Source organism: Prenolepis imparis, unplaced genomic scaffold (assembly GCF_030444845.1).
Source record: "Prenolepis imparis isolate NDT839.2.m4 unplaced genomic scaffold, iyPreImpa1.0 SCAF_3, whole genome shotgun sequence".
NCBI lineage: Eukaryota > Metazoa > Arthropoda > Insecta > Hymenoptera > Formicidae > Prenolepis > Prenolepis imparis.
The window spans coordinates 15,016,492-15,040,476 of NW_028141161.1; the positions used below are offsets into that span (position 1 = coordinate 15,016,492).

A 23,985-nucleotide genomic window follows, 5' to 3' on the forward strand; every position below is an offset into this window, starting at 1 on the left:
ACATTAATTTTTGGCTCGTTTTAAAATATTGAAAATTCAAATTTTTAAGCCGCTGACCCCATATGGCGCGGTTACAATTAACGTATAATAAGTCAAAAAGTTTGTACGCTGGTATGCTGATGGTACCATCATAATGTGCATATAATGTACTGGTAAAATATATATAACATTAATTTTTGGCTCGTTTTAAAATATTGAAAATTCAAATTTTTAAGCCGCTGACCCCATATGGCGCGGTTACAATTAACGTATAATAAGTCAAAAAGTTTCTACGCAGGAATGCTGATGGTACCATCATAATGTGCATATAATGTACTGTTAAAATATATATAACATTAATTTTTGGCTCGTTTTAAAATATTGAAAATTCAAATTTTTAAGCCGCTGACCCCATATGGCGCGGTTACAATTTACGTATAATATGTCAAAAAGTTTGTACGCAGGAATGCTGATGGTACCATCATAATGTGCATATAATGTACTGTTAAAATATATATAACATTAATTTTTGGCTCGTTTTAAAATATTGGAAATTCAAATTTTTATGCCGCTGACCCCATATGGCGCGGTTACAATTTACGTATAATAAGTCAAAAAGTTTGTACGCTGGTATGCTGATGGTACCATCATAATGTGCATATAATGTACTGTTAAAATATATATAACATTAATTTTTGGCTCGTTTTAAAATATTGAAAATTCAAATTTTTAAGCCGCTGACCCCATATGGCGCGGTTACAATTAACGTATAATAAGTCAAAAAGTTTGTACGCTGGAATGCTGATGGTATCATCATAATGTACATATAATGTACTGTTAAAATATATATAACATTAATTTTTGGCTCGTTTTAAAATATTGAAAATTCAAATTTTTAAGCCGCTGACCCCATACGGCGCACAATAATATTACCTTTATTATACCAAAAAGTTTGTAGACTGGTATTCTGATGGTACCATCATAATGTACAGACAATGAACTGTCGAAATATTTAAAAGAATAATTTTTGGCGCGTTTTAAAATATTGAAAATTATAAATTTTAAGCCGCGAATCCCATACGGCGCCGATTCATTTTACGCATATTAGATTAAAAATTTTCGAGCCAAGCGCGAAAATTAATTTTAATTTTTCGGAACTGTATCTCTTGGTTTGAGATTACTAAGTTCCATCAATTAATAATCCTCGAACTTACAACGGGAAATATATAATATAATTACGCGTCGCATAGTGTCCGCGGCGACCTACTGTCGATTTTTAATATATAAAGGCTAGACAAAAATTTATCGCTTGTCTTTTTCAATAATATATTGTTTGCAAATTACTTTTTTAATTGTGACAATAATAATCAAAATTAATATATAGAGGCATTTGTATATATGTACACACACGTACACATATATATGTATATATAATATATATAATATATATAATCCTATTTAAAAGGAAGATTAATTTGAAATTAATTGATAGAAAAATAATTAAGAAATTAATTTCAGAAAGACTATGTAAATAAGTTGGAGCGCCAAATCGTCCTAGCGGATTCGCAAGTTTGCTCGGCCATATTAACGCTTCTTCAACAAGAACTAACCGGATATGTACGTGGTGGTTGGATGCTTCGGAAAGCTTGGCGAGTTTATCAGCATGTGTACACTGAGATCTCTCAGCTATATCGTCGTACTTATGGTACAAATCCGATGGGTGCGTCATCACACTTATGTAATTCGTAGCTCGACTAGAAGCGATTTAAAAAATTAGAATTTTAATTTTCAATTGTAACAACTTTATATAAGTATTTTACGATTATATCTAATAATTTACATTTATTTTCTATGATTAAGTGCAGTAGCATTGTCAATTAATATTATAATAACTTAATCATAATTCAATGTTTTCATAACATTAACAGTTTTAATAATCAGATTATTTTAATCATAATTGCTTAACAAATCTTTTTCTGGATTATTTCTTCTCTATTACAGATGTTTGAAGAATTAATTGTACTTTGTTATAAGAAATGTACTTTATAAAATATAAATCCGATCAGGCACTTTTGATTATTTCGCTAATTATCGTAGGATTCAGCCCTTACTGCGGCACTCCCATGAGCAACGGATCCTCTCTGCAGAGTCCACAAAGCCCAGAATCTTCGGAATGGTCGATACCCTCCTGCAACGGTTACGTGAACAACGTGACACCCGTATCGTCGCCATCAGGTCTGCGAAGCTCTCTATCAATGTTCTTCTCGCTCACTGGCATCACGTCCGAACAACAGACACCGTAATTGTTGTTTCTTCTTACAAAACTTCTCGTTTTTTTTTCGCTCCTCGTCCACACTGTCCTCTCCTATATTCTGAGAAAAAGATTCGATTGTGTATCGGCAATACCTGATATTCCACGTGTAATTTATTCACTTGATATCGACAATCCGTAAAAAACTCGCGCTGGTAAACTCATACACTTGCTTCGCGCACTTGCTTCGCGAAAAATTGTGCAGCTAGCTTGGATCACCTTGCTTCGTTCCTTCGTTCACAAGTTTAAAATCGCGCGGATCTCAGCATTAAAGATGTAATTGATTGAAATATATATTTCGCAGATTCGTGGAACCTACGGAAGTGACACGTTTAATGTCGGCCGCGAGTTTTGGCTACGGTATATATCAGCTATGTGTGAGCCTTTTGCCGCCGTCCTTGTTGAAGGTGATCCACTTCTTGGGCTTCGAGGGCGACAGACAAGCTGGTCTTACCGCCCTTATGTACGCACGACTCAGCGAAGATATGCGTGCACCACTAGCCACGTAAGTTTATTGTGAATATAAAATATTTCTCTAAATGTAATTTTTTTACAAAGTAATAATGTATACAATAAATTGGACACTTATATGAGATATCTCTTAAGAGCGTGATATTTATCGCTACTGCTTTCTTATGTCAAACCTTTATTTTTTATTTAATTGATTGTATATTGTATATGTTAATAAATGTATTCATTTTTGTATTTTTATGTTATATTTTGAGATATATTTTATATGCAATATGTGATTAGTCAATCGATCGACAATATATTGCTATCTTACCTTAGATTGGCTCTTCTTTGGTATCACACAATCGTACGTCCGTTTTTCGCACTCGACGGTTCCAATGTGAAAGCGGGTGTCGCAGTAGCAAAACAGCTGATAGATGAATGTCATGCCGAATTTCATAACTCTGCACTCTTTCTTTTCTTCGCTGGTAGAGTGGAACGTCTAGAGGTACTAATAAATCAATAATTATTAAACGTACAGATGTATTGTCTTGAGATTTCTTATTTATGTGACATATAAAATAATCTTTTTTTACTCTATTTTTTTATTTTATGAGCAAAATATTATTATTAACATTATATCTATATGTAACGTATATATATAATATTTTTCATCATTGTGTGATCCAATAATATTGTCTCGTAGTCAAACGTCAGTGCAGCGCTTGAAGCGTATGGCAAAGCTGTTGAGACTTCGACTCAACGTGAAATCAAATTATTGTGTTTACATGAAGTGGCTTGGTGTCATTTGATACGTTTGAGCTATGAGGAAGCGTATCGATCTTTATTGCAATTGCAACATCAGTCTAGGTGGTCCAAGAGCTTTTACGCGTATCTAGCTATGGGTAACTTCAACATCATCTTGGTGCCCGAATGAGCAAATTCGGATTTCTTCATTACATTATCTTTGCAGTCTGTTGTGGAGCGAACGGCAAATTTGACGATCTCCTAACGACTTACGACAAAATACTTCACTGGTTCCACGAGATGAACCGGGAGACGCAACTCGGCGCTTTCATTCTGCGCAGAGTGCCGAAACTCATCGACAAGGACACCGGGCGTCCTTATTCAATTCTATATTATAAATTGCTCGTATACGAATTATTATACTTATGGAATGCCATGCCGTCCTGTTCCGCCGAATCGCTGCGTGGAATCTTGTGGGGTAATAATCGATCGATTTTTTTTTTCAATCATTGTTTCTCGATAATCAATGAAATTTCAAGTAACATAAAAATCGAAAGAACGACTAAATAATTGAGATATTACTTGGATTTATTTAATTCGATATTCTTTTAATCATTTGTGTCACAAAATTTTTTTTACATCTTATCAATCATGCAATTCTATTATCAGAATGTAAGAGAAGTCATTCAGAAGAACCGATGGTGGGTCTGGCCGCTCTCTTGGAAGGTGCAGCGTCTTTCTATTTGGGAGATACCGAAGCGGCTATTAAAAGTTATCGAATTTCTCTTAAATGTAGGTATCCGTCCAACGACGAGTACGATCAGCATGTTAGTGCGTTTGCTCTTTACGAACTGGGAAGTAATCTTTGTAACAATAACGTAAGTATGCTGAATATATACATTTGCTACGTATTGCTGCGTTGAACTCTTTTTTACATAACTGCAAATTTGTTTCTGTTATTTTTACTGTAACTTTTTCATATTTTAGAATCCCAACGAAGGCAAAAGTTTCCTAGTGAAGGCACAAACTCAATATAGAGATTACGACTTTGAAAGTCGACTTAATGTGCGTATACATTCCGCCCTGAAAAATATACAGTGACCTCAATTTATAAACGTCCGATATTATATTATAATGTAAAATAGCCTTGACAGCAAGAAACACTTTTACGTTCCAAGGATCCGTCAGTAATATTTTATCTGTGCTTTATTTAGTTTAAAATATATAATTTAGTTAATAATAAAGATCGAGAAAAATCACAAAAATATGATTAACAATGCAGACAGTCTATATGTGTACCCAAAATATAATTTTAAAGTTGTTTTATTTTTATTTTTATTTTATATTAATATTATGCTGCGCGCGCATATATATGTATATATAATGTGTGTATTATAATTTTATAGATAAAAAAATTGAAAGCACAGGTGAACATTGTGTTTTGAAATTTATTATACTTATTTACAAGCGGTCGTTTTATCTACAAAAATATATATGCAGAGCTTTCTGATAGATAGTTGATTCATACAGATAAAATGTTTTTCTTAGAAAAATATATATAGATAAAGGAATTGGATCGCATCTTTTGCTGTGAACAATCGTTTGTATGTACAATTTATTCACTTGTAATCATGTATATACATTTAATAATGTCTATACTAACCCTGTACATACATACATTCTGTACATCCGCGAAAAACAGTATAGTGTAAGACAATATATTTGAACGTTTCATCAAAATAGAATGGAATTTTTCTTTCCATCTTATTTTATCACTTTATTCTGCATTTTCCCTCTTTATGTGTATTTTTTTCTTTTGCTTCCTTTTCTTTCTTTTTTTCTTCCACGCTGTATATAATCTATTTTGAGAATCGCTTTTCATTTTTTACAATATATCGATTATGTATAGCCTGCAGTAGTCGTCGTGTTGGTCCAAACTTTGACATGTACTACCTTTAGCAAGACACGTGCGATCACACGTACGTTCATTAAGAAGCATCGCCAAAATCTGGCATAAATTAATCTTTATCGACTCTCCTTGGCACGTTCTTGTTCATATTCTGAAAGCGCTTCGGACACAAGTGCATAATGAAACGACGCTAATGAGTGGGCGAAACACCTTCTGTTGCGTTAACGCAGGAAATTGTCCGGGTACTTCGACTCACTGCAATCGACGATTTGCATGGTGTACGAAATTAGTCAAACCCTTCGTCTTCTGTATCATCACGTCGATGCTTGGTATGTTAAAGATCGATTCAATTACTTAACTTGTTAAAAGTTTCAATAAACTTTATTTTTACATATAATCTTTTATGCATAATAAATGTTATTAAATTTAAATTCGAAAAGTTAATTTATATATAAAAAGAGCTTCAATTTTTAGCAATGTCTGTATCCCACCTTTGCGATAAATATTCCGCTAGTGCATCATTCAAGCTGATCAAGGCAGACTTGGGAAATCTAAGAGCTCATTTAGAAACTCTCTCGGTAATTATTATTATTATTTTTAATAAAAACGATTTTATGTGAACAATATTGTCTTAACGTAATTTTTTTTTATTTTAATTATTGCAATACAATACAACGACCTGCTATTTCTGTAAAAATTGGATTAGATGGAAGTGAAAAACGTAATGGAGATGCGCGACGAATTGAAGAGCAAATTAAAGGAAGTGGGCAACGTGATTCCGAAAATGTCAGAAGCTATTCTCAATCTGAGGAACGAGGTATCCGAGGGTAAGAAAGGTGCGATGTGTAAATGTTGACCGGATATTGCGCCCAGTGCAGTGGCATTTCTTTGACGTCAAAGATATCGATTAAATAAGTAGAGCGACATATTGTACGGCTTATTTCCATGTCGACAGATTCTCTTTTTTGCAACAAAGTAAAAGCCTTTCTCTCTTTCTCTTTCTATCATTCACGCGCATATAACTATTTGGGTTACATTTTTATTTTTATCTTCCCATTCAACAAATTTACTATATTACCAGCTGACTTTTGTCAGTTTTTAACATTTACCGCTAATACATATTGCGACAGAAATGAATCTGCATACGAAGAATTTGCTGAAAGCTCTATCACCGGAAATTGTCAAGGATATGGTGAGAAACGAATTACAGACGTACGATGCCGATAAAACTGGAAGAACGGATTATGCTCTTGAAAGTTCAGGTTTTATTCAACAGTCTATTTTTACTTAGCTTTTTCTATACTTAATGCATTAATTAAAAAGGCGATCTTATGACCCGTTAATAATCTCATGCGTATAAAGTGAATAAAAAGTGGCCTTTAAACTTCCTTTTTTTTCAGCTCTTCAGCGTAGAAAAATAACACATACATATTATTTTTATATCAATTTTTTTTAACACATGACTTTTCCCAGAGTGACTACCATTTGATCTCAAATATTACAAACAGAATTATATACAATAAACTTTCGCAATATAATTATAGAATTATTCTTTATTTAAAAACTAATATTTTATTAATGAAAAACTGGCACACATCTCTGGAGATCGCATGGATTTTTACACGTAGGTGGTGCGATCCTTTCGACGCGAGACACCGAACCCTATTTGACTGGCGCACCTGTACTCAATCTGTTCGGCATACCGCTTTGTCAACAACAAAACACACCCCGTGCCGTAATACAGGTTATCTGAATATATCTAATTTCATTATCGTTCTGACCCGAAAGTATTCACCAGACCGGCGTTTTGCCGGGCGAATGCTGGGCCTTCAAGGGTAGCCGTGGCAGCGTGGTGATCCAATTACTCGGCCAGGTGAACGTGTCCGGAATCAGTCTCGAACATATTTCCCCGTTGATATCTCCGACAGGGGAAACCGCCACCGCTCCTAGAGAATTTTCCATTTGGGTGAGCCGATTAAACAACAATATATATGTAATATCATATGTAAACAGCTATACCGTATATTAATTATTATGCGTACACGTGCTTTTAGGGTTTGACAGATCTTGAAGATGAGAAACCTTTCTCATTTGGCACATTCACGTACAACAATACAGGTCCACCGTTGCAGTACTTTGAGATCCAGGTAGAATATTAATTACTACTGCTTTTTAATTAATGTTTGAATTTTTTTCATAAGAATTTAACATTGTCAATTTTTTTATTTTTAATTATAATTTATAAAATATAAAATTAAAATTATAGAATCAAACGAAAGAAGCATACGAGGTAATCGAGTTGAAAGTCCATTCCAACAGTGGTAATCCAGAGTACACGTGTATTTACAGAATACGAGTGCATGGGACGCTTAGTCGAATATGAATATGAATTCAAAGCACACAACAGGTATTTGAAAATTATATTATTTTTCCAAAGTTACGGCAAATCCATAAAATATAATTTAACAAAAAATATATTTAAATTTATTTTATGTCATAGAATTTATAGATTCTTGTGGAATGAATATATAGATGTATTTAAACCGCTTGTTACCGCTTGAGAATCAAGGAATTCGCTGTCACGATAATATTGATCAATGTTGGATGTAAATCAGGGCTTGTGGGTGATTGTTCAATAAAAAGAGCGAATCATCTCAACGTAATCGTCGCTCGATTTATTACATTTGTACATATTTAGTTCTCCTTTGACTCCTTTATCTCGAATCTCTCCTCACGCGTTCTCCATCTCACACATACATGGTACCCGGTATCCTCTCATACCTTCCCGGCTTCGTTTGATGCGGCAAAACTCGAAAATTTCACGTTTCATCAACCATGTCGGGCGCATACACGCAGAATACATCAGGCAGACAAGAAGGACGCTCTCCCGGCGATGTCGAAGTGGACACCGTTATTACATTATCGTAATTAAAATAGTATGTTATACATCTGGGGCCGGCGACGGCCCGGTATTTTTGGTTTTTTTGCTTCTGTTTAGTTATATAGCTTAGTTTCTCTTCCCTTCTAAAATTCGACGATTACGCGCACTGCCTTCTCTACGGGCGAAGAACAGACTCGAGAGGCACACACGCTGCGAGTTTCGATATACGATATTATTTCTCTCAATTAACGCGTGCACACGTAAGATCGTATGGCTAATAATTTTTACTTTACTCTGTTCTTTTTTTTTCTTTTCTTTTTTTTAACCGATCTGTTTCTTCTTCTTTTTTTTTTACAGACCATAACTAATACGATACGTGTGCAGCTGTGATCGGCGAACTCGCGCACGAATCGCGATCGGCGCGTGTCTAGAATAACTATAATTCGGAGGTCAGTCGTCTAACGCTATCGAGCTATCGAGAGCCGGTCGTGGTGCCGAAGAGACGCGCGTACATGTACGTAAACACATGGATACGTAATTTATCTCTCTACGTACATCCCTTAAACGTCTAACGTGATCCGATGTAGCGATTTTTTTTTCGAGCGGCTCGTTGCTTTTCTCTAAACTTGCTACTAGTATTTGCTTTTGCTGCGTCGTCTCCAGTCGAGGTTTTATCACTAGAACGACCAAATTTAACACTTAAATCTAAATGCTTGGCTCTATTGGCCGGAATTAAAAATCACATTTATTTATTAAATCTAAATATATATAGTTTTTTAATAAGAAAAATATAAAGTTTATAATTTTATCTGTAAAGTTTGCAATTCTTATCTTCTTTCATATAATAGTGTAATGATTTTTCATATAAAGTTCTATGTAAATTATCAATTACGTGTTTTAGTTAAATAATACCTTAAGAAATAATTGACTGAAATATATAGAAATATAGAGTAGAAATATAATCACTCGTTACAATAGACAATAAATATCATCGAAAAAATACGAAGACCAAGATATAATGAAGCTAATTTGTTAAATAGTATAATTTTTTCTCCGCATTATGCACGTTGTAAGCAATCGTTCTTCTAATTACAAAAATTCTCAGCCGTTCTAGTGTTAAGCGCAACTCCATATGATAAAACCATCACGCGTTTATGTAACATTTCTTTTTTTGAAGGAATTGCTCTTAAACTCGACGCAAGAGCATCGCTCGACTCGAGATTTTGTTAGGCTTTTTAAACGAAATACAATAATCTCGATCGAGCGATCGATCGGTCAACGATTACTACTAATTTTTTTTTCTTCAAAGCAACGCGACGCGCCGGGCGCGCGTTAACGTGCGATTTTTTTAACGACTATACCTTCGACCCGACGAAGGGTGTGTGGGAGTCGTCAGTCATCCTTTCGCAGCTGAGAAAACGCGGGCACCACCACCGCACGAAGGTTCGTCAACGTTTCGTTAAAAGGCATAGAGTTGTTTTTACTTTTACTTTTTTTTTCTTGTTAGATTTTTACTTCGACAATCGTTAAATATATTACCGCACGCGGTAGTATCAAAATAAACCACACCAAGTGTAGAGTATAGAATATTCGTAGATGTATACATATGTATGTACAGTATAGAGTTTTCTATTTTATCTCTGCTTTGTCTCTCTCTATATTTTAGCTCCCCGCGAAAGCCATTCAGCATTGGTTTTCGTTTTTTTTTTTTAATTAAAAAGTCAGCTACGTTCCTAAATTGTTGCGGTCACTGTTGTTGCTTTTGTTGTTGTTTACTGCTGCTGCTGCTGATGTTACGGTTTCGTACTGATATTTGCCGTTACCGTTAGGAAATACACTACGATTAAAGTATATCACAGATGTCAACGAGAAGAACGCTCTAGTTGAAAAGAGTGAAGTCAACGAAATGAAGATAAATCACGAGTTTTGGATGCCGATTATCAATAATTCCCACGATCGATCATACTTTTAATTCTAGCCAAAAGAAATTACTCCGTGAAGATCTATATATTACCTCAACACACATTCAAGCGAATAGATTAAGAATATATATGATTATTATATCTTTTCTGGATTATATATATAGAAAGATAAATTTAAATTTGCATAAATTTGATTATTCTAGTCAAAATCGCTGATTATGACGATCACGTAAAGCTTACATCACAATTTAATTAATTAATCGTGTCAAATGACAAAAATATAATATTTATATCAATCGATTGTAGACATGTTTGATTTTTAATCGGCAATCCGCGCGAGAATTCTCAAGAGTTAGAGAATAAGAAAAGGCGAGACAGTGTGGTCCAATTAATTGCAGTTTTGTCGTGCGTAGACGCGACAAAAAGATCTCTTCTAGCTATAAACTACTGAAATTCTTTCCCTCTCTCTCTAATTTTTATCGACGCGATCTACGTCGTTCTTCTTCTTCCTACCAATTCCTACGGATTCGACTTCCACGACACTTTGAAAACGGAACACGAGATCAGTTCCGTTGGCAATAAGAGATTGTCATAGGTTTTCAAGATTGCGCGTTCGCGCGACGTATGCGTTATTGCGTACGTTTAGCATAGCCGTTTTCCGCGCTATGCATCGGAAAATACCCCTGAATTATACATATCATCATCTCGTTCGCGCGATATTCGCGGGGTATGTTTCTTTCCTGTCTCTGCTATCCTCGGACACAACTCAAACCCGTTCTAAATACTCGACTTTGGTTCATTTTGGCAAGTTCGCGGCGGCGAAGTGACTAGAATATAACGACTATATTGTCATGCACTACAGTCTTTCTTAGAGCCCTTTCTCGAATCCCTCCCGTGCGATCTCTCGCCACCATGGTACTTTCCGGCCCATGGTGGGAATCGCCTGCCAAGTCTCCCGCAGTACAATACATACGTCTAGAGACTACTTCGACGCGTTCGCTCTGCATTAAGAGGGATCCAGCGGTCCACCGGCGGAGGATGGTCTCTCGGATGTCTCCTTGCTTTCGTCCTTGCTGCCGTCGCTGCTGCCTCCACCTCCGCCGCTGCCACCACCTCCGCCGCTGCCTCCACCACCGCCGTCTCTCATCGTCGTAGCGGAGGACACGGTGGTCGAGGCGTCCAGGGTCTCGTCGTCGCGTGTCAACCTACCGCCGCGCCGTTTCCCGTTGCTGCTGCTCGCCGAGTCCGTGTCGTCCACGTAAATCCTCACGTCGGATCCGATAGCACCACCCTCGCCGATGTGAACCCCGCCGCTACCACTGCCGCTGCCGCCACCGCCGTTCTTACTGCCGTTTCCGCTACCACTGCTGATGCTGCCGGCAACGCTGATGCTGGCGACGGCACTGAGGCTGCCGGTGCCGGTGCTCTCGCTCACGTTGCCGCAGGGTGACGGGACCTCGTCGGATCTCTCCTCGGTGGTGACGTAGATGTGGCTGTAACCCTCGCCGCGGATCATCGCGCTGTACTGATCGCTGGCGAGGCTGGCGGTGGCAGACGGAGCGGTGACGTCGTGCGTCGTCTTCAACTTGGACGGCCTTCTCTCGTTGATGACGGACTGCACGTCGAGATCGTCCTGGGTCGCCGTCGTCGCCTTCGGTTTCGCCTCTTCCGGTCGAATCTTGCCGCCAGCGTAGCCATTCGCGATGCTGAGCGTCCTGATGCTGCTGCTTCCGGCGCCCGCGCTCGCGCTATCCGGCGACGGTGATTGAGTGTCGCTGGATGTCCGGCGGCTCATCGTCGCCTTGGACGGGTAGATTTCGGCGGTCGGCATGAGATAACGATCGCTCGTCAATTTCGGCGGAACGCTTAGAGTGCTGCTCGTGCCAGCGAAAGTGACCGGCGAGGGGCTGGCCGGCGGTTTGCTCACACTCAGCAGAGACTTATTCTCACGCGTTTCGCTGGTGGTCACCTGTAAAATCGATATGCGCAATTTTATATCAACGTGTCACTTCGATTTTAAACATTAGTTTTTTTTCAAATAAATTTTTTCTATTAAGAATTTTAATGGATAATATATCGAAGCTTTTGTGTCGCGAGAGAATTTTAATATACATATATTATATAATTTTTTCGAGATAACTTTGATTTATAGCTTCGAGAAAGTCACCTAATGGTCAGATGACAAATAAAATTTTAATTATATTCTTTGAGACGATTTATCTGGCTTTATATATGATTCTTCACCTGCAACTTTTGACGTTGTACGTGACTGGTATCTTGACTAGCGACGCCGTAACTGCGATGTGGAATAATTCGAGGCACGCTCAAGTTGCTCACAGGTTTCTCAAAGACTTCGGCGACCTCGAAATGCATTGGTAATAATGAGCTTCGTTGGTAATGGCTTGAATGGAAGGTTTGCCGGCGTTTCGACTTAAACTTGGACGGTCTCGAACGGTAATACGAACTACGACGTTTCTCGTCCAAGGACACGGAAATCGAGGCGTCTGCAAAACAATCGAGTAATTTTATGACGAAAAACATGATAATAAAGAAAAAAATATTACAATAATCTCTTACCATCGATGTTTCTCTCCCTCGGTGGATTGTAAATAAAATTTGCAGGTAAGGATCGAACTTTGGCTAATCCTGGTCTCGAGCGTATTTTTAAGTTTCCCACCATGGATACGTGCTCTTTGTCTTCATCGTCTTCATCGTCGTCATCTATTCCACCATTCATCGCTATATCATCTTCATCTTCCTCTTCAAGAAGTTCTTCCTGCTCCGCGGCTAACTCTCTCTCCAACTGTGTTTCCATATCAAGCTCGTCTTCCATCTGAAATTATAACAATATATATTTCAAACTCTTATGGTCGAAAAAAGAACAAATTTATTATAAAAAAAAATTGTTCAAAAAATGTCACCTGTTTGTGACTTTCTTCCAGATGTTTCATCAGCACAGCGACGACGACATTCACCAGTACAAATTGCGCCATTAGAACGAAAATCACAAAAAATATCGGCGCGATAATAGTGCTCACGCAACAATTCTTGACACAGTCTGCCGCATCGTCGCAATCATCCCTCAGCGTGTCCTTCATGATACCATTCCAATTATCACCGGTGGCGACCCGGAAAAGCGTTAAGAAGGCCATGCCAAAGTTACTAAAATGCGCATGCTCACCAAGACCTTGACAAGGCATTTCATCGTTGCATTCTGTGATGGAAAATTAGTATCATTCAATTTAAATCTCAATCTACGTCTTTATAAATGAAAAGATATAACTTTATCTCTTTATATCTTTCGATAGAAGATTTTATTGATCTTTAAATTCTTGTGATTACACAAACAAAAAGAAATATATTTAATTTATCGCGGAAAATCGCCGCGAATAATTCACAAAACTTGCACAAAGCTTTGTTAAAATGTATTTAAAAAGCAAGTTCATTAAATATTAATCAGAACAACAAAACTTTAAAAATTATCTTATCACGAAAAGAAAGCAAAAAGAAATTTTTTTCTAAATTTCTATTCAAATTCTATCTTCGCGATCGCATAATAGCTTAATCAAGCTCAATCATATTGAACAGATAATTACCTAGCCGGCCGAAAAGTTCCACTCCTAGTGCAGCAAATATAAAGAAAAGCAAGAAAAACAATAGTCCTAGGTTTCCGACTTGCGGTAACGCTTGCATCACCGTGTCCAGAAGGGCACGTATACCCTTTGCCATTTTCAAGAGCTTCAACACACGGGCTATCCGTAACACTCGCATTACGCGAATTATCGTGGGATTAATGGGAATGATCTTAGCTTCGACCTCCTCTAACACGATGCCAACGACTGATAATATCACTATTCCCACATCTAATTGATTCCATCTACAAAAAGAGCGTTTTTAGAACCGTAGAATCACCTTTTGATGCTGATGTTAATAGAAGTTTACACGCTGCGCGTTTTTACAAAAAATATTTAACGTAATGTAAAAGAAAGACTGCTTACTTATCCTTTAAATAAATCTGCAAACCGAGAGCGACAAGCTTCATGAAGGATTCGAGGATGAAGACGGCAGTGAAGAAATAATTAAAGATCTTTAACGCGTAGGTGAGCGCTTTCGGCATCATGTAAAATTCCATCGCCATCGTGACGACATTGAGACCGATGACGGCGGCGATCGCCAGGTCAAAATACTTGGATGTCACAACGTTGTGGACGAACAGCCGCGACTTGGAGTAGCTGGTATAATACGGCGCCTCGTGCATCTCTGAAAACAATTACGATCAACATTGCACATACACCGGCATCTCTCGACAAGTAATCAGCTGCGTGACACAGAAGTGGCATTGACCTAGCTGGGCCTGCGGTCACTCACTTCGTCTTTTTTTCTCCATCTGCAATGCGCGTTTGGCCGCCCTACGTACACGCTCCTCTTTTTCTTGCTCTTCACGGCACCTATGGAAATTCTCGACCACCACGCCGACGAACATGTTCAGCACGAAGAAACCCACCAGCAATATGAACGCGATGAAGTACAATAATCGCCATTCGGAATAATTTTCGATAGGCTATAATCAGTTTCATCATTCATCGTTGTTAGTTAAGTAGAAGTTATGTGAGTATTATAGCATTTCAATTATATCGGTACTGCTTTAAAGATATTTCAAATAATATATAGAAAGTTTATAAATATTTCTAATATACGCTGTAAGTTAAAATGTGCATTTATCCAAATTAAAAATTGAAGTTGTCAGAAAAATAAAATATTTATTTTCACTGCATAAATTTCTCTCACCTGTTGGTCGACGCCAACAGCATCTAGACCGGTGTACATGATGTTCACCCATCCGTCTCGCGACGATAAGACGAACAACGACATGAGAGCTTTGCCGAGATCGTCGAAATTGTACTTTCTGTTTAGCCACATGTTTCGCTTATCGGTCTGACAGTCAGTTTTATTGCGCACGTTCTTGATATCGGGACCTTCGCAATAGTAGAACGCGCCTTTGAACAGTTGCACTCCGAGGATCCCGAAAATCACGAAAAACGTGCAGCAAATCAAGACGATGTTTCCGATGGGCCGCAATGAAGACAGTAATGTCTGAACTACCAGTTTTAAGCCAGGTGCGCGATTAATGACTCGCAGGGGTCTTAATGATCTCAGTAATCTAAATACCTATAATATTTTTTCAAAAAAATATTGATTAGAAATGAAACGAAAATGTATATAACATCGATAAAAGTTTAATCGTTGATGAATGTTTTAAAGGTCTCTTCAAGGCCTACAAAACGAGCCCAAAGCGAGTGTTCTAGGATTTATATTTATCTTTATTTTCGCATTTCAATTTTGAACGTTTTTTGCGAAAATTAAGCAAACTATGCTTTAATCAGTTGATTAAACCGTTAATTTGCTAATTAATTTTTAAAATAATGGGATGCTTTAAAAAATAAAATAATAATATGTTTTAAATAATATGTCATAATTTTTTAAACTCGATTAATATTTTTGACAGTTATCAGCTGATTTCTGTCAAAAAATATCAAGTTAAAACAAACTTTATATTATTTTTTTGAAAATATCATTATTTTTAACATAAAAATCGAAGAATAGCGCGCGCTTGTGTTGTTGTAATAAAAGTAAATTAAACATAGTAATGATATACACATAATAATATGTACATACATATGATGTGTGCATAAATGATATGTGCATAATAAATCTCCGAAATATAATAATGAGAGCTTACTCTTAGTATTCCAAATATTCTGGGGCTACTCGATGAGAGCAACGACATCGATAGATCGATTATGGAAATGATAACGAGAGATCCGTCCATAATATTCCAGCCTGAAGTAAAATACGCATCCGGACCATAAAGCATAGCCGTTGCGACGACCTACGGCAAAATAATAATATATAAATGCGAATTATACGCGACTTCATAATTAGAATAATTTTTACTCTTTTTTATATTTATAATTATTGAACAAAATTTTATTAGAACATCAATTTTGTCATAAATTATTAGAGATATTTAATTAATTAATATATATTAATAATCATACATTTCCAAAGTTTAAAATCTCCAAAATACGTTTACCTTAACGAACATCTCGATGGCAAAAACGGCGGTAAAAATGTAATTTGCACTCGCTAGAAAAACTCTCTCACGGCTGTCAGGCGGTATATTCGGTCGTTCCATCGCCAGAGTAATGCAGTTCAATCCAATGAATAGCAATACCACATTATCAAACCACTTTTGATTAACGAACCATTGACAGAAGATGCGAAACCTGCAAGAAATCATGAGTATCTCTTATTTTTTTAATCGAATAAAAGATTTGCTAATTTCTCATTCAATTTAATAGTAGCATCATATAATAATTAATATATAATTAAAGTTATATACTCCTATCTCGTTCTTAATTAATTATTATTATATAAAGATTTTTATTATTTTTTTATTACTTTTCTGTTCTCTCGTCTATCCTAAAGCAAAGTCTAGAAATATGAATTAAGTGGAAATGTGTGCCTGAATATATTTATATTATTACCTATTATTGGGTGGGAATAAATACAGGGAATAATTGTCACGTTCCTGTAGGCAGCCTTTAGGTTCGAAGAACATGAATATCTTTTTGATTTTCTCGACGCTGCTTGCGCTTCCGTGGCCGTTTGACGGCGGTGTCTGTTCGCCACCCGTTCTCGGACACTCTTCTTCTTGTTCGGGGACTCGTTTGATTCTCGGCAGTGGACCAGTCTCCATCGATAGATTGTTGATCGTACGTGGGGTCGAGGACGGCGCGAGCATCTCATCCAACGGCAGCGTCTTCCTTGTGGACGTCTGAACATTTTCATATCCGCGCAGCGAATTCCTCCGCGAAAGCTCGCCGATCCATCGCATCTAGAAATTTAAGATATTATAATTGCAATTAATGGCTATCGAAGACGTTACGTCACCGCTTACCTGATTAGGCGTGATTGTGTAACGACGAATCGACCATGGGCCGTAACTTTCGAGCGAATTATTAGGACTCAAACTACGATTATTGCTTGTTAGGACGGTAGTTCGATTGTTGGGCGCGTCTCGTTGCGTGTCGTTTCTTATCGAACCATGCAAATAACCGCCGTTGAAACTGTGAAAGACAGATTATAGATGATTATCATTATTAATATTATTATATCGGGGCATTATGATTTATTTTATTATTATTATTTCTAATACAATGTGTCAATAAGAAAGAAGCTTTGTTACGTTTGACAAATTATAAGACAGCAACTTTTTTCCCCTGCTCTCTAAAGATTGTCAATCAATATTATTCACTTCTTTCAAATAATTCGCGGTGAATGACGCTTCAATCGACTTACGTTGGATTAGATCCAACGATAGTACTACGTCCATTGTTGAGTACTGTCGTATGACCGGCGTGTTCGTCGTCACTTTGCGACCACCGTTTCCTCCGTAAAGATGGGCGTGACAAGCGCCACGAATAGCCCCTTTGTATTCTCGGAGGACTAAAGTGAAAAGAAGGGCTGTGTCAGAAAAAAAATGTACGACATTTAGAGAATTTAATCGAGAAACAACGAATTACACAGATACCTAGAACTCGAGTCCCTCGTCGATGGATTGACAACAGCCGTAACGAGGCTTATGCGCCTCGGGAATTGACTAGCGATTAAATTGTTTGTCGGTATTTTGTTAGATACATCGGGCAGTTTTAACAATCCCGAGGGTATACTACATTGACTCTGCAAATACACAAAGCATTGTCGTCATTATTACATTTTCTCCTCTTTAATCTAGTATTCTAATGAGGAATGTGCGACAGGAACGTAAATTCAAAACTGTACGAGAGAGATATTAATTTTCTCTGATTGATCTAAAAACGGAAATAAATTTCTATTCTCAATCGCGCAACAAAAACTGCCCTGCACACAACCAGTCTATTATTAAAATGAAAACATACACCAGATCGATCGATGGATTCGATCGAAAGAGCAGTAGCGGGATAAACTGCTCGACAATTAAGGTCTCTGTAGCCAACATCCAACGTGGTGTTTGGGGAATCTTGAGGAGTTGCCGCCGTATGAGTGATTATCGGTGGCTGACCCGCCACACCCATCATCTTACTTTCTTTCTGAATGTTACATTTAGACTCATCGATCCGTTGTTTCCACACGCTGTTCTGTTTCTCCCGGTTGTCCTTGTACTTTCTCAGCTCCTCCGCGCTCTGCCACGAGTTCTTCTGATCCTGCAAATCCCGCGAACAAAAACTGATGCAGCGTAAAGTGGAGATAATTTTGCAATCGATCTATTTATCAGATAAATCACGTTCTGCTGAAATAATCTACAACTCTACGCATATTTTTCCAAACAGTAGATAAAAAATATAAGTAAGAAATTATATATTTTTTAATGTATTTTATTTAACTTATGTGCGCATTTTATATATTTTGCAAATCCTCAGAAAGTGATTATGACGTTGAGCTTTCCCTGTAAAATGTTTGAGGCGTCGGGAGAAAATAATAATCCGAAATAGAAGCAACATCTCATTTCTCCTTCAATCTTTTTTGCTTGACAAAGAATAGAAAATAAATCCGGGCGCCTAATAGGAAAAGATTTTTTTATTAGAAAAGAGATTGTACAAGCAATTATACCTGGGTATACGTATCACTATCAGAGATCGAATGCGATCCCGATACTCTCGACGACCCATCCTCGCTGCCCATTCCAGCTTCTTTCGCGGCGAGCCTTTTCGCCATTTCTCTTTGCTCTCGCTCTCTTCTCTCGTTTCTCTGCGAAAATGTACCATTAATTACTATATCCTACATTTCTGACGCGCGCCGTATACAATTATAAATCATACTTCGTAAAGGTAAATATAAATATGCTGATTCGTAACGTAAAGTGTAATCAATAAGTCAAAACCTAATTACAGGTCGAAAAAATAAATATTACAAATTTATATTGTAAGCATCCTTATATCTTCTGCAATATAAGAAATCTGCGCACCTAAGAAATTTAATATTAAATAAACAGAGAATGATATATCATTCCTTAATTCCTACCTCCGACGAGAAACCTTCGACAAGAATGGCGACGAGAAGATTGAAGAGAACGTAATTGCCAAAAGTCATCAACGCTACGAAATAAAGCGCAGCCCAGTGAGATGTCTTCTGCATACCGTTGAAAAGAACAACGTTCCAATCCTCCTGCGTAAGGATCTACATAAAAAGAAAAATGGGAAGAGGCTCCCGCTACATACATAATAGCATAAATATCTATACTTATATATAATAAGGCACATGATTGGCAAGACGTTTTTTTTTTTCAAATTGTTGAAAAAATGTAAAAAAGATATAAATAGTTTTGTCATGTTTAATGAAGTTTACGTATTAATTTATACAACGTCAAATAAGTTTATATAAGATTTATATAATTTTTAATAACAAGATCTTATGATAGCTATTAAATATTTATTATTATTTTATAATTGTACAATAATATTAATTTTTAAATGATTGAAATATCATTACATGTCTGTCAATATAGTTTCGATCATCTTATTTCAAATATTGAATTATGCATTATGCATTATGTTATTGTATATAGACGCGATTATTTCAGTGAGATATTGACAAATACGAAGAGGGTTAAAAATAATTCGTTAGAAAAATAATTTGTTAGAATTTGTATGTGCATGAATTATACGTTTAAAAAGACAGAAAACTCATTTTTATTACATATAGATGTTTTTAAAATATTTTCATTTATTTCAATTATTTGGACGTACATGCATTACGAGGAATCGGCATACAAAGCAAGTCGGCGTTGCATTTGCACTGCATCCAAATTTACATACTCGATAGAGACGAACAAAAAAAAAAACGTTTTGCCAACCAGTGTTATAATACTTCATGAATATGCATGCGTCGAGTTTTCTATCACGAATTTCTCCTTTTTTGCGAGTTTTTCGTGTCTACACATGTAATTTGCCTATCTATCATTATGAACTCTGTAGTCTATTTTCAATCTACTTCTTCTAGCCTGATAACGTTATACGCTGCGTAAAAATTAAGAATTACTAATATAGCTAAAAGAAATTAATTCAACATACTCCAAATGATTAATTTTAATATTGATAGGATTGTTAAATACATGCGCAATATATTGTAGTAATTATTAATAATAATATTCTATCAAATTCGATTTTTGCGCGTACAATAAAATACAAAACGAAATAAGAACAATACATATTATCAGAATGCAATTGTCAACACTGTTATTATCAATTTGTCAATGTAAGTCTCGTTCTTAATTATTGTCTCGTTATTATTGTACAGACACCTATTTGTTATATCACAAATGAATACAGAAAGGTGTACCAAAAATACATAATAATTATTTACGATGTGCAACGATAAATTTAGGCGGAGTAATCGAAGACGTCATCAGACTGCATCGATCATAGATGTAAATGGAAACACGTGATAGAAAGGCAGAAACTCGTTTGAGCGGCTTTCCGCAACGTTGTATACATTAGTTGCTTTACATGGATGATGTGTGAGCTGAATCGAGATTACAACACACTCGTGGGTGGAATCATCGTCGCGCAGTTTGATCTGCGCGAGCAAACAAAATAGTAAACGTGAACGTCGACATGTATACGTATATACCGTTTGCACGCATGTGTAAAATACAAAGCAACCATTAAAGGCTCCGCACACACGGCACGGATAACAAAGAGACAAGAAATTGACGAAGCGGGCTTAAGGAAGAGTAGGATTACACGTCGAGGGGGTGGAAAGGGGAGAATCAATTTTTGCTCAATTATATATATATATATTATATATATGACAGGGATCTGTACAGAGAAAGAGAGAAAGAGAGAGAGAAAGAACTTGTGGACACGAATATATAGATAGAAGAAAAAGACCGTGTATTACGCATAAAACACGTGACACGTGGTAAAAATGGACTACGTATATATGTATATGTATGTCGCATTTAACACGTAAAAAATGTATTATATGTATATAGCGTATAAGAGAGGGCGGAACAGTGGTACCTGAAAGACAGTGACTAGTGCCCAGATGATGTCGTTGAAATGTTTGCGATCACAGCGACACATTGGGTGACGCGAGACCACCTCGGCACAGGTACAGGGCCGACTCCGGTCCGCCCACATGCAAAACTTACCCCCGAACAGGTACATCCCTAGGATGCTGCAACCGAGACAATCCGCTGGCCTAAAGTAGCCCCGAGATCAAGGACAAAGAAGGGTGGGACCGGACTGGAGTTGACAGGACTAGGACTTTGGTACAATCGCCGAGCAGCGTCTCCATTCTCGTTAAACAGTATATTTCCTTGTTCCAAGATGTAATTATTTAGAATGTGAACAATATTAATTGGTTTTTGTTTATAATTTTGTAATGGTAATGTATAAAGATATGGTTGCGAATATTACGATAATAATAATCATCTAAACGATTAAAATTGAAATCATTAATGTCAATCGTTAATTGACATTTGACAGCTGACTATGATGGAATTGGTATGCAAAATATTATTCGAATAAAAGAATAGATATTTATGGCAAAGTATATGTGTAGAGTGCAAAATTTTAAAATATATATAATTCTATAGTAACTTGATTTTTAGTTAAACTTTGCACGACGTATCAAAATATGTGACAAAAGATTACGTGGATCATTTTTATCTGTTAATTTGTAGTTCGTTATTTTCGTGCTTAAATGCTCTAAAGTAACGATCTAGGTTTAAAGCTCACATTTTAAAAATACTTCTGCAAAGAGAAATGTCTATCTTTAGCTTTTATTAAATGTGTGTGTGTGGGTGTGTGTCTATCATATAGGATTTTTTCGATTTTTCATTCACCATCAGATTAGATTACATTACATGTATAAATATCTGACTTTAGCATTTTTATCTCATATTAAACTATATTGCCTAACGTCGAAACAGTCAGGTGCAAATAAAATTAAATTATATATGAAATTAATATTTGAAAAGGATTAAATCTCTGTTACAAAATTTGAAAGTTTCTCTCTTGAATCATAGATTTTAGCTGCAATCACGTGATATAATTCGAAATGTTTTAAAATATCTTAAAATTTCGAATCAAAGTTCTCAAACTGTCCTTTTTTCTTTCATAAAAAGACTCAAAATTTATTTTAATAGATCGATCTTCGAGAGCGGAGACCTTGCGCATCGATAAGAGATTAAGCAATTGTGTTGGACAAAACAGCGAAAACGACTGTCACTCGAAGCTCGTACAGTCACATTCTGCAAGTTCGGCGTGTCTGTATATATAAATATATGTATATCTTGTTTATTTGCAATATAGGTGAATGCGTGTAAAGTAGGTATACATTTATGGATTGTGAACGAATCATATCAATCGTGTGCGGTTGTAACGGGCTTTATACGACGGGACGGAATAAGGAACAAAAATTAAAGTTTAAAAAAATTTACACTTTACATTTTCGGTAAAGAATCAATAAAAAATTCTTTGGTTTAGGTATATTTAATTCTCCCTGAAATTGTGCCCGAAGAAGCGTCAATTAGACATAAATTAGACATTTCATAATGTTCGCATCGTGATATAATTTCTCGATATAGTACGTCATACATGCATGTTAATTATTTAATGTTTTATGCGAGCAATCAATAACGTTAATTTTAGGATGTATGTGTTGGAACACTAATTGACTTCAACTCGGCGTTGATGTATATCATAATAAACAGTTATTCGGACGCGCATCCGCAAAAGAATCAATCCGCCCGTCAATTGTCCATTCCGTCGCGTCGGCTGATTTTTCCTGCGAATTTCGTTTTGTTGACGTTGAAAGTGAAATCGACGCCGAACGCGCTCTGCAAATATGACGAGCTTTAAATCATCTCTCTCGCCCGGGTCGACAGATATCCGCACACACACTTTACAGGTGCCGTGTGAAAATAAACGGCGCGGAAATAAGAGTTCCGGAAAAACGCGATCGTGGCGAGAAAAGAAGAATGGACAAGACACCTGCCGTTGCAGAATGTCACGGCGAACGTTTGCGAGAGGTGGAAAAAAAGGATATATAATTGCCAAGCATAAATATACAATGTATAATCGTTCTAATACGCTGAAATATATATGTATAATATGTATTACGGCGAACTCTCTCTTGCAGAGCGAGTATTTGCAAAAGGTACGCACAAATCTACCGAGACTGAGATGTCAATACGATATATTACGTGCCTTGCGCGATCTACCTGGTTTATATCTCTAGAATAAAATAAAAAAAGATGTTTCTCTACTGTACGTCTAAGAAAAGCTAATTATTCTTCTCGGGCTACCTTAATATCCTGATAACTTGAGCTACAAAAAAAAATAAATAAATTGGATCAAATTTGATTCAATTTCTAAAGAAAAGCATTCTCTTTTTCGTGGAATAAATATATAATATTTTTAATATAAGAAAATATTATTGCATAGTGATTATATTTGAAACAAATATTTATTTCAAAAGATGCAAATATGCGTGCGATAACGTAATGATATAATAAAATAAAAATAAAAACTATTACTTTTAGTTATTCGATTTTTTTCTGAGATCTACGTGTTGAGCCACTTCTGGCATATGTATTAGGTTTATTATATATCGTAAGTTTTTTTTCTTTAAATCGCGTTCGTGTCATTCGTGTGCGACGGACACGTGGTCTCGTCTCGGGTCCTCGAGTGTAAATTTTTAGACTTGTGACGCGGCGATGCTCCTGTCTGGTCGAGTC

At 36.5% G+C, this 23,985-nt stretch overlaps 2 protein-coding genes across 8 annotated transcripts in view; one reads left to right on the plus strand and one right to left on the minus strand.

Moving 5' to 3' along the window:
* LOC145934340 (tetratricopeptide repeat protein 39C) overlaps positions 1–8,030 on the plus strand; it is a 66,069-nt gene extending 58,039 nt beyond the window's left edge. The window contains exons 3-19 of the mRNA XM_083034701.1: positions 1,498–1,699; positions 2,077–2,278; positions 2,595–2,795; positions 3,080–3,248; positions 3,447–3,645; positions 3,714–3,965; positions 4,157–4,365; positions 4,475–4,584; positions 5,436–5,725; positions 5,871–5,974; positions 6,103–6,232; positions 6,527–6,658; positions 7,025–7,140; positions 7,195–7,362; positions 7,451–7,543; positions 7,663–7,803; positions 7,897–8,030. Of these exons, the coding sequence (XP_082890827.1) occupies positions 1,498–1,699; positions 2,077–2,278; positions 2,595–2,795; positions 3,080–3,248; positions 3,447–3,645; positions 3,714–3,965; positions 4,157–4,365; positions 4,475–4,584; positions 5,436–5,725; positions 5,871–5,974; positions 6,103–6,232; positions 6,527–6,658; positions 7,025–7,140; positions 7,195–7,362; positions 7,451–7,543; positions 7,663–7,779 (2,694 nt within the window). The 3' untranslated portion in view covers positions 7,780–7,803; positions 7,897–8,030. The remainder of the gene's footprint in view (positions 1–1,497; positions 1,700–2,076; positions 2,279–2,594; positions 2,796–3,079; positions 3,249–3,446; positions 3,646–3,713; positions 3,966–4,156; positions 4,366–4,474; positions 4,585–5,435; positions 5,726–5,870; positions 5,975–6,102; positions 6,233–6,526; positions 6,659–7,024; positions 7,141–7,194; positions 7,363–7,450; positions 7,544–7,662; positions 7,804–7,896) is intronic.
* A 20-nt stretch (positions 8,031–8,050) lies between these two features.
* The window catches only part of Ca-alpha1t (Ca[2+]-channel protein alpha[[1]] subunit T), a 50,967-nt gene continuing 35,032 nt past the window's right edge, over positions 8,051–23,985 (minus strand). For 6 of the 7 annotated variants that reach the window (XM_083033940.1, XM_083033939.1, XM_083033936.1 and 3 more), the window contains 18 exons: positions 21,263–21,419; positions 19,263–19,418; positions 18,852–18,989; positions 18,161–18,445; positions 17,794–17,942; positions 17,562–17,708; positions 17,161–17,329; positions 16,748–17,097; positions 16,294–16,486; positions 15,940–16,089; positions 14,988–15,368; positions 14,568–14,760; positions 14,198–14,459; positions 13,796–14,076; positions 13,121–13,413; positions 12,777–13,032; positions 12,444–12,703; positions 8,051–12,168 (listed from right to left, as the gene is read on the minus strand). In XM_083033940.1, coding sequence (XP_082890066.1) covers positions 11,206–12,168; positions 12,444–12,703; positions 12,777–13,032; positions 13,121–13,413; positions 13,796–14,076; positions 14,198–14,459; positions 14,568–14,760; positions 14,988–15,368; positions 15,940–16,089; positions 16,294–16,486; positions 16,748–17,097; positions 17,161–17,329; positions 17,562–17,708; positions 17,794–17,942; positions 18,161–18,445; positions 18,852–18,989; positions 19,263–19,418; positions 21,263–21,419 — 4,783 coding nt within the window. In that variant the 3' untranslated portion in view covers positions 8,051–11,205. The remainder of the gene's footprint in view (positions 12,169–12,443; positions 12,704–12,776; positions 13,033–13,120; positions 13,414–13,795; positions 14,077–14,197; positions 14,460–14,567; positions 14,761–14,987; positions 15,369–15,939; positions 16,090–16,293; positions 16,487–16,747; positions 17,098–17,160; positions 17,330–17,561; positions 17,709–17,793; positions 17,943–18,160; positions 18,446–18,851; positions 18,990–19,262; positions 19,419–21,262; positions 21,420–23,985) is intronic. The other variant, XM_083033937.1, reaches the window with a different exon arrangement.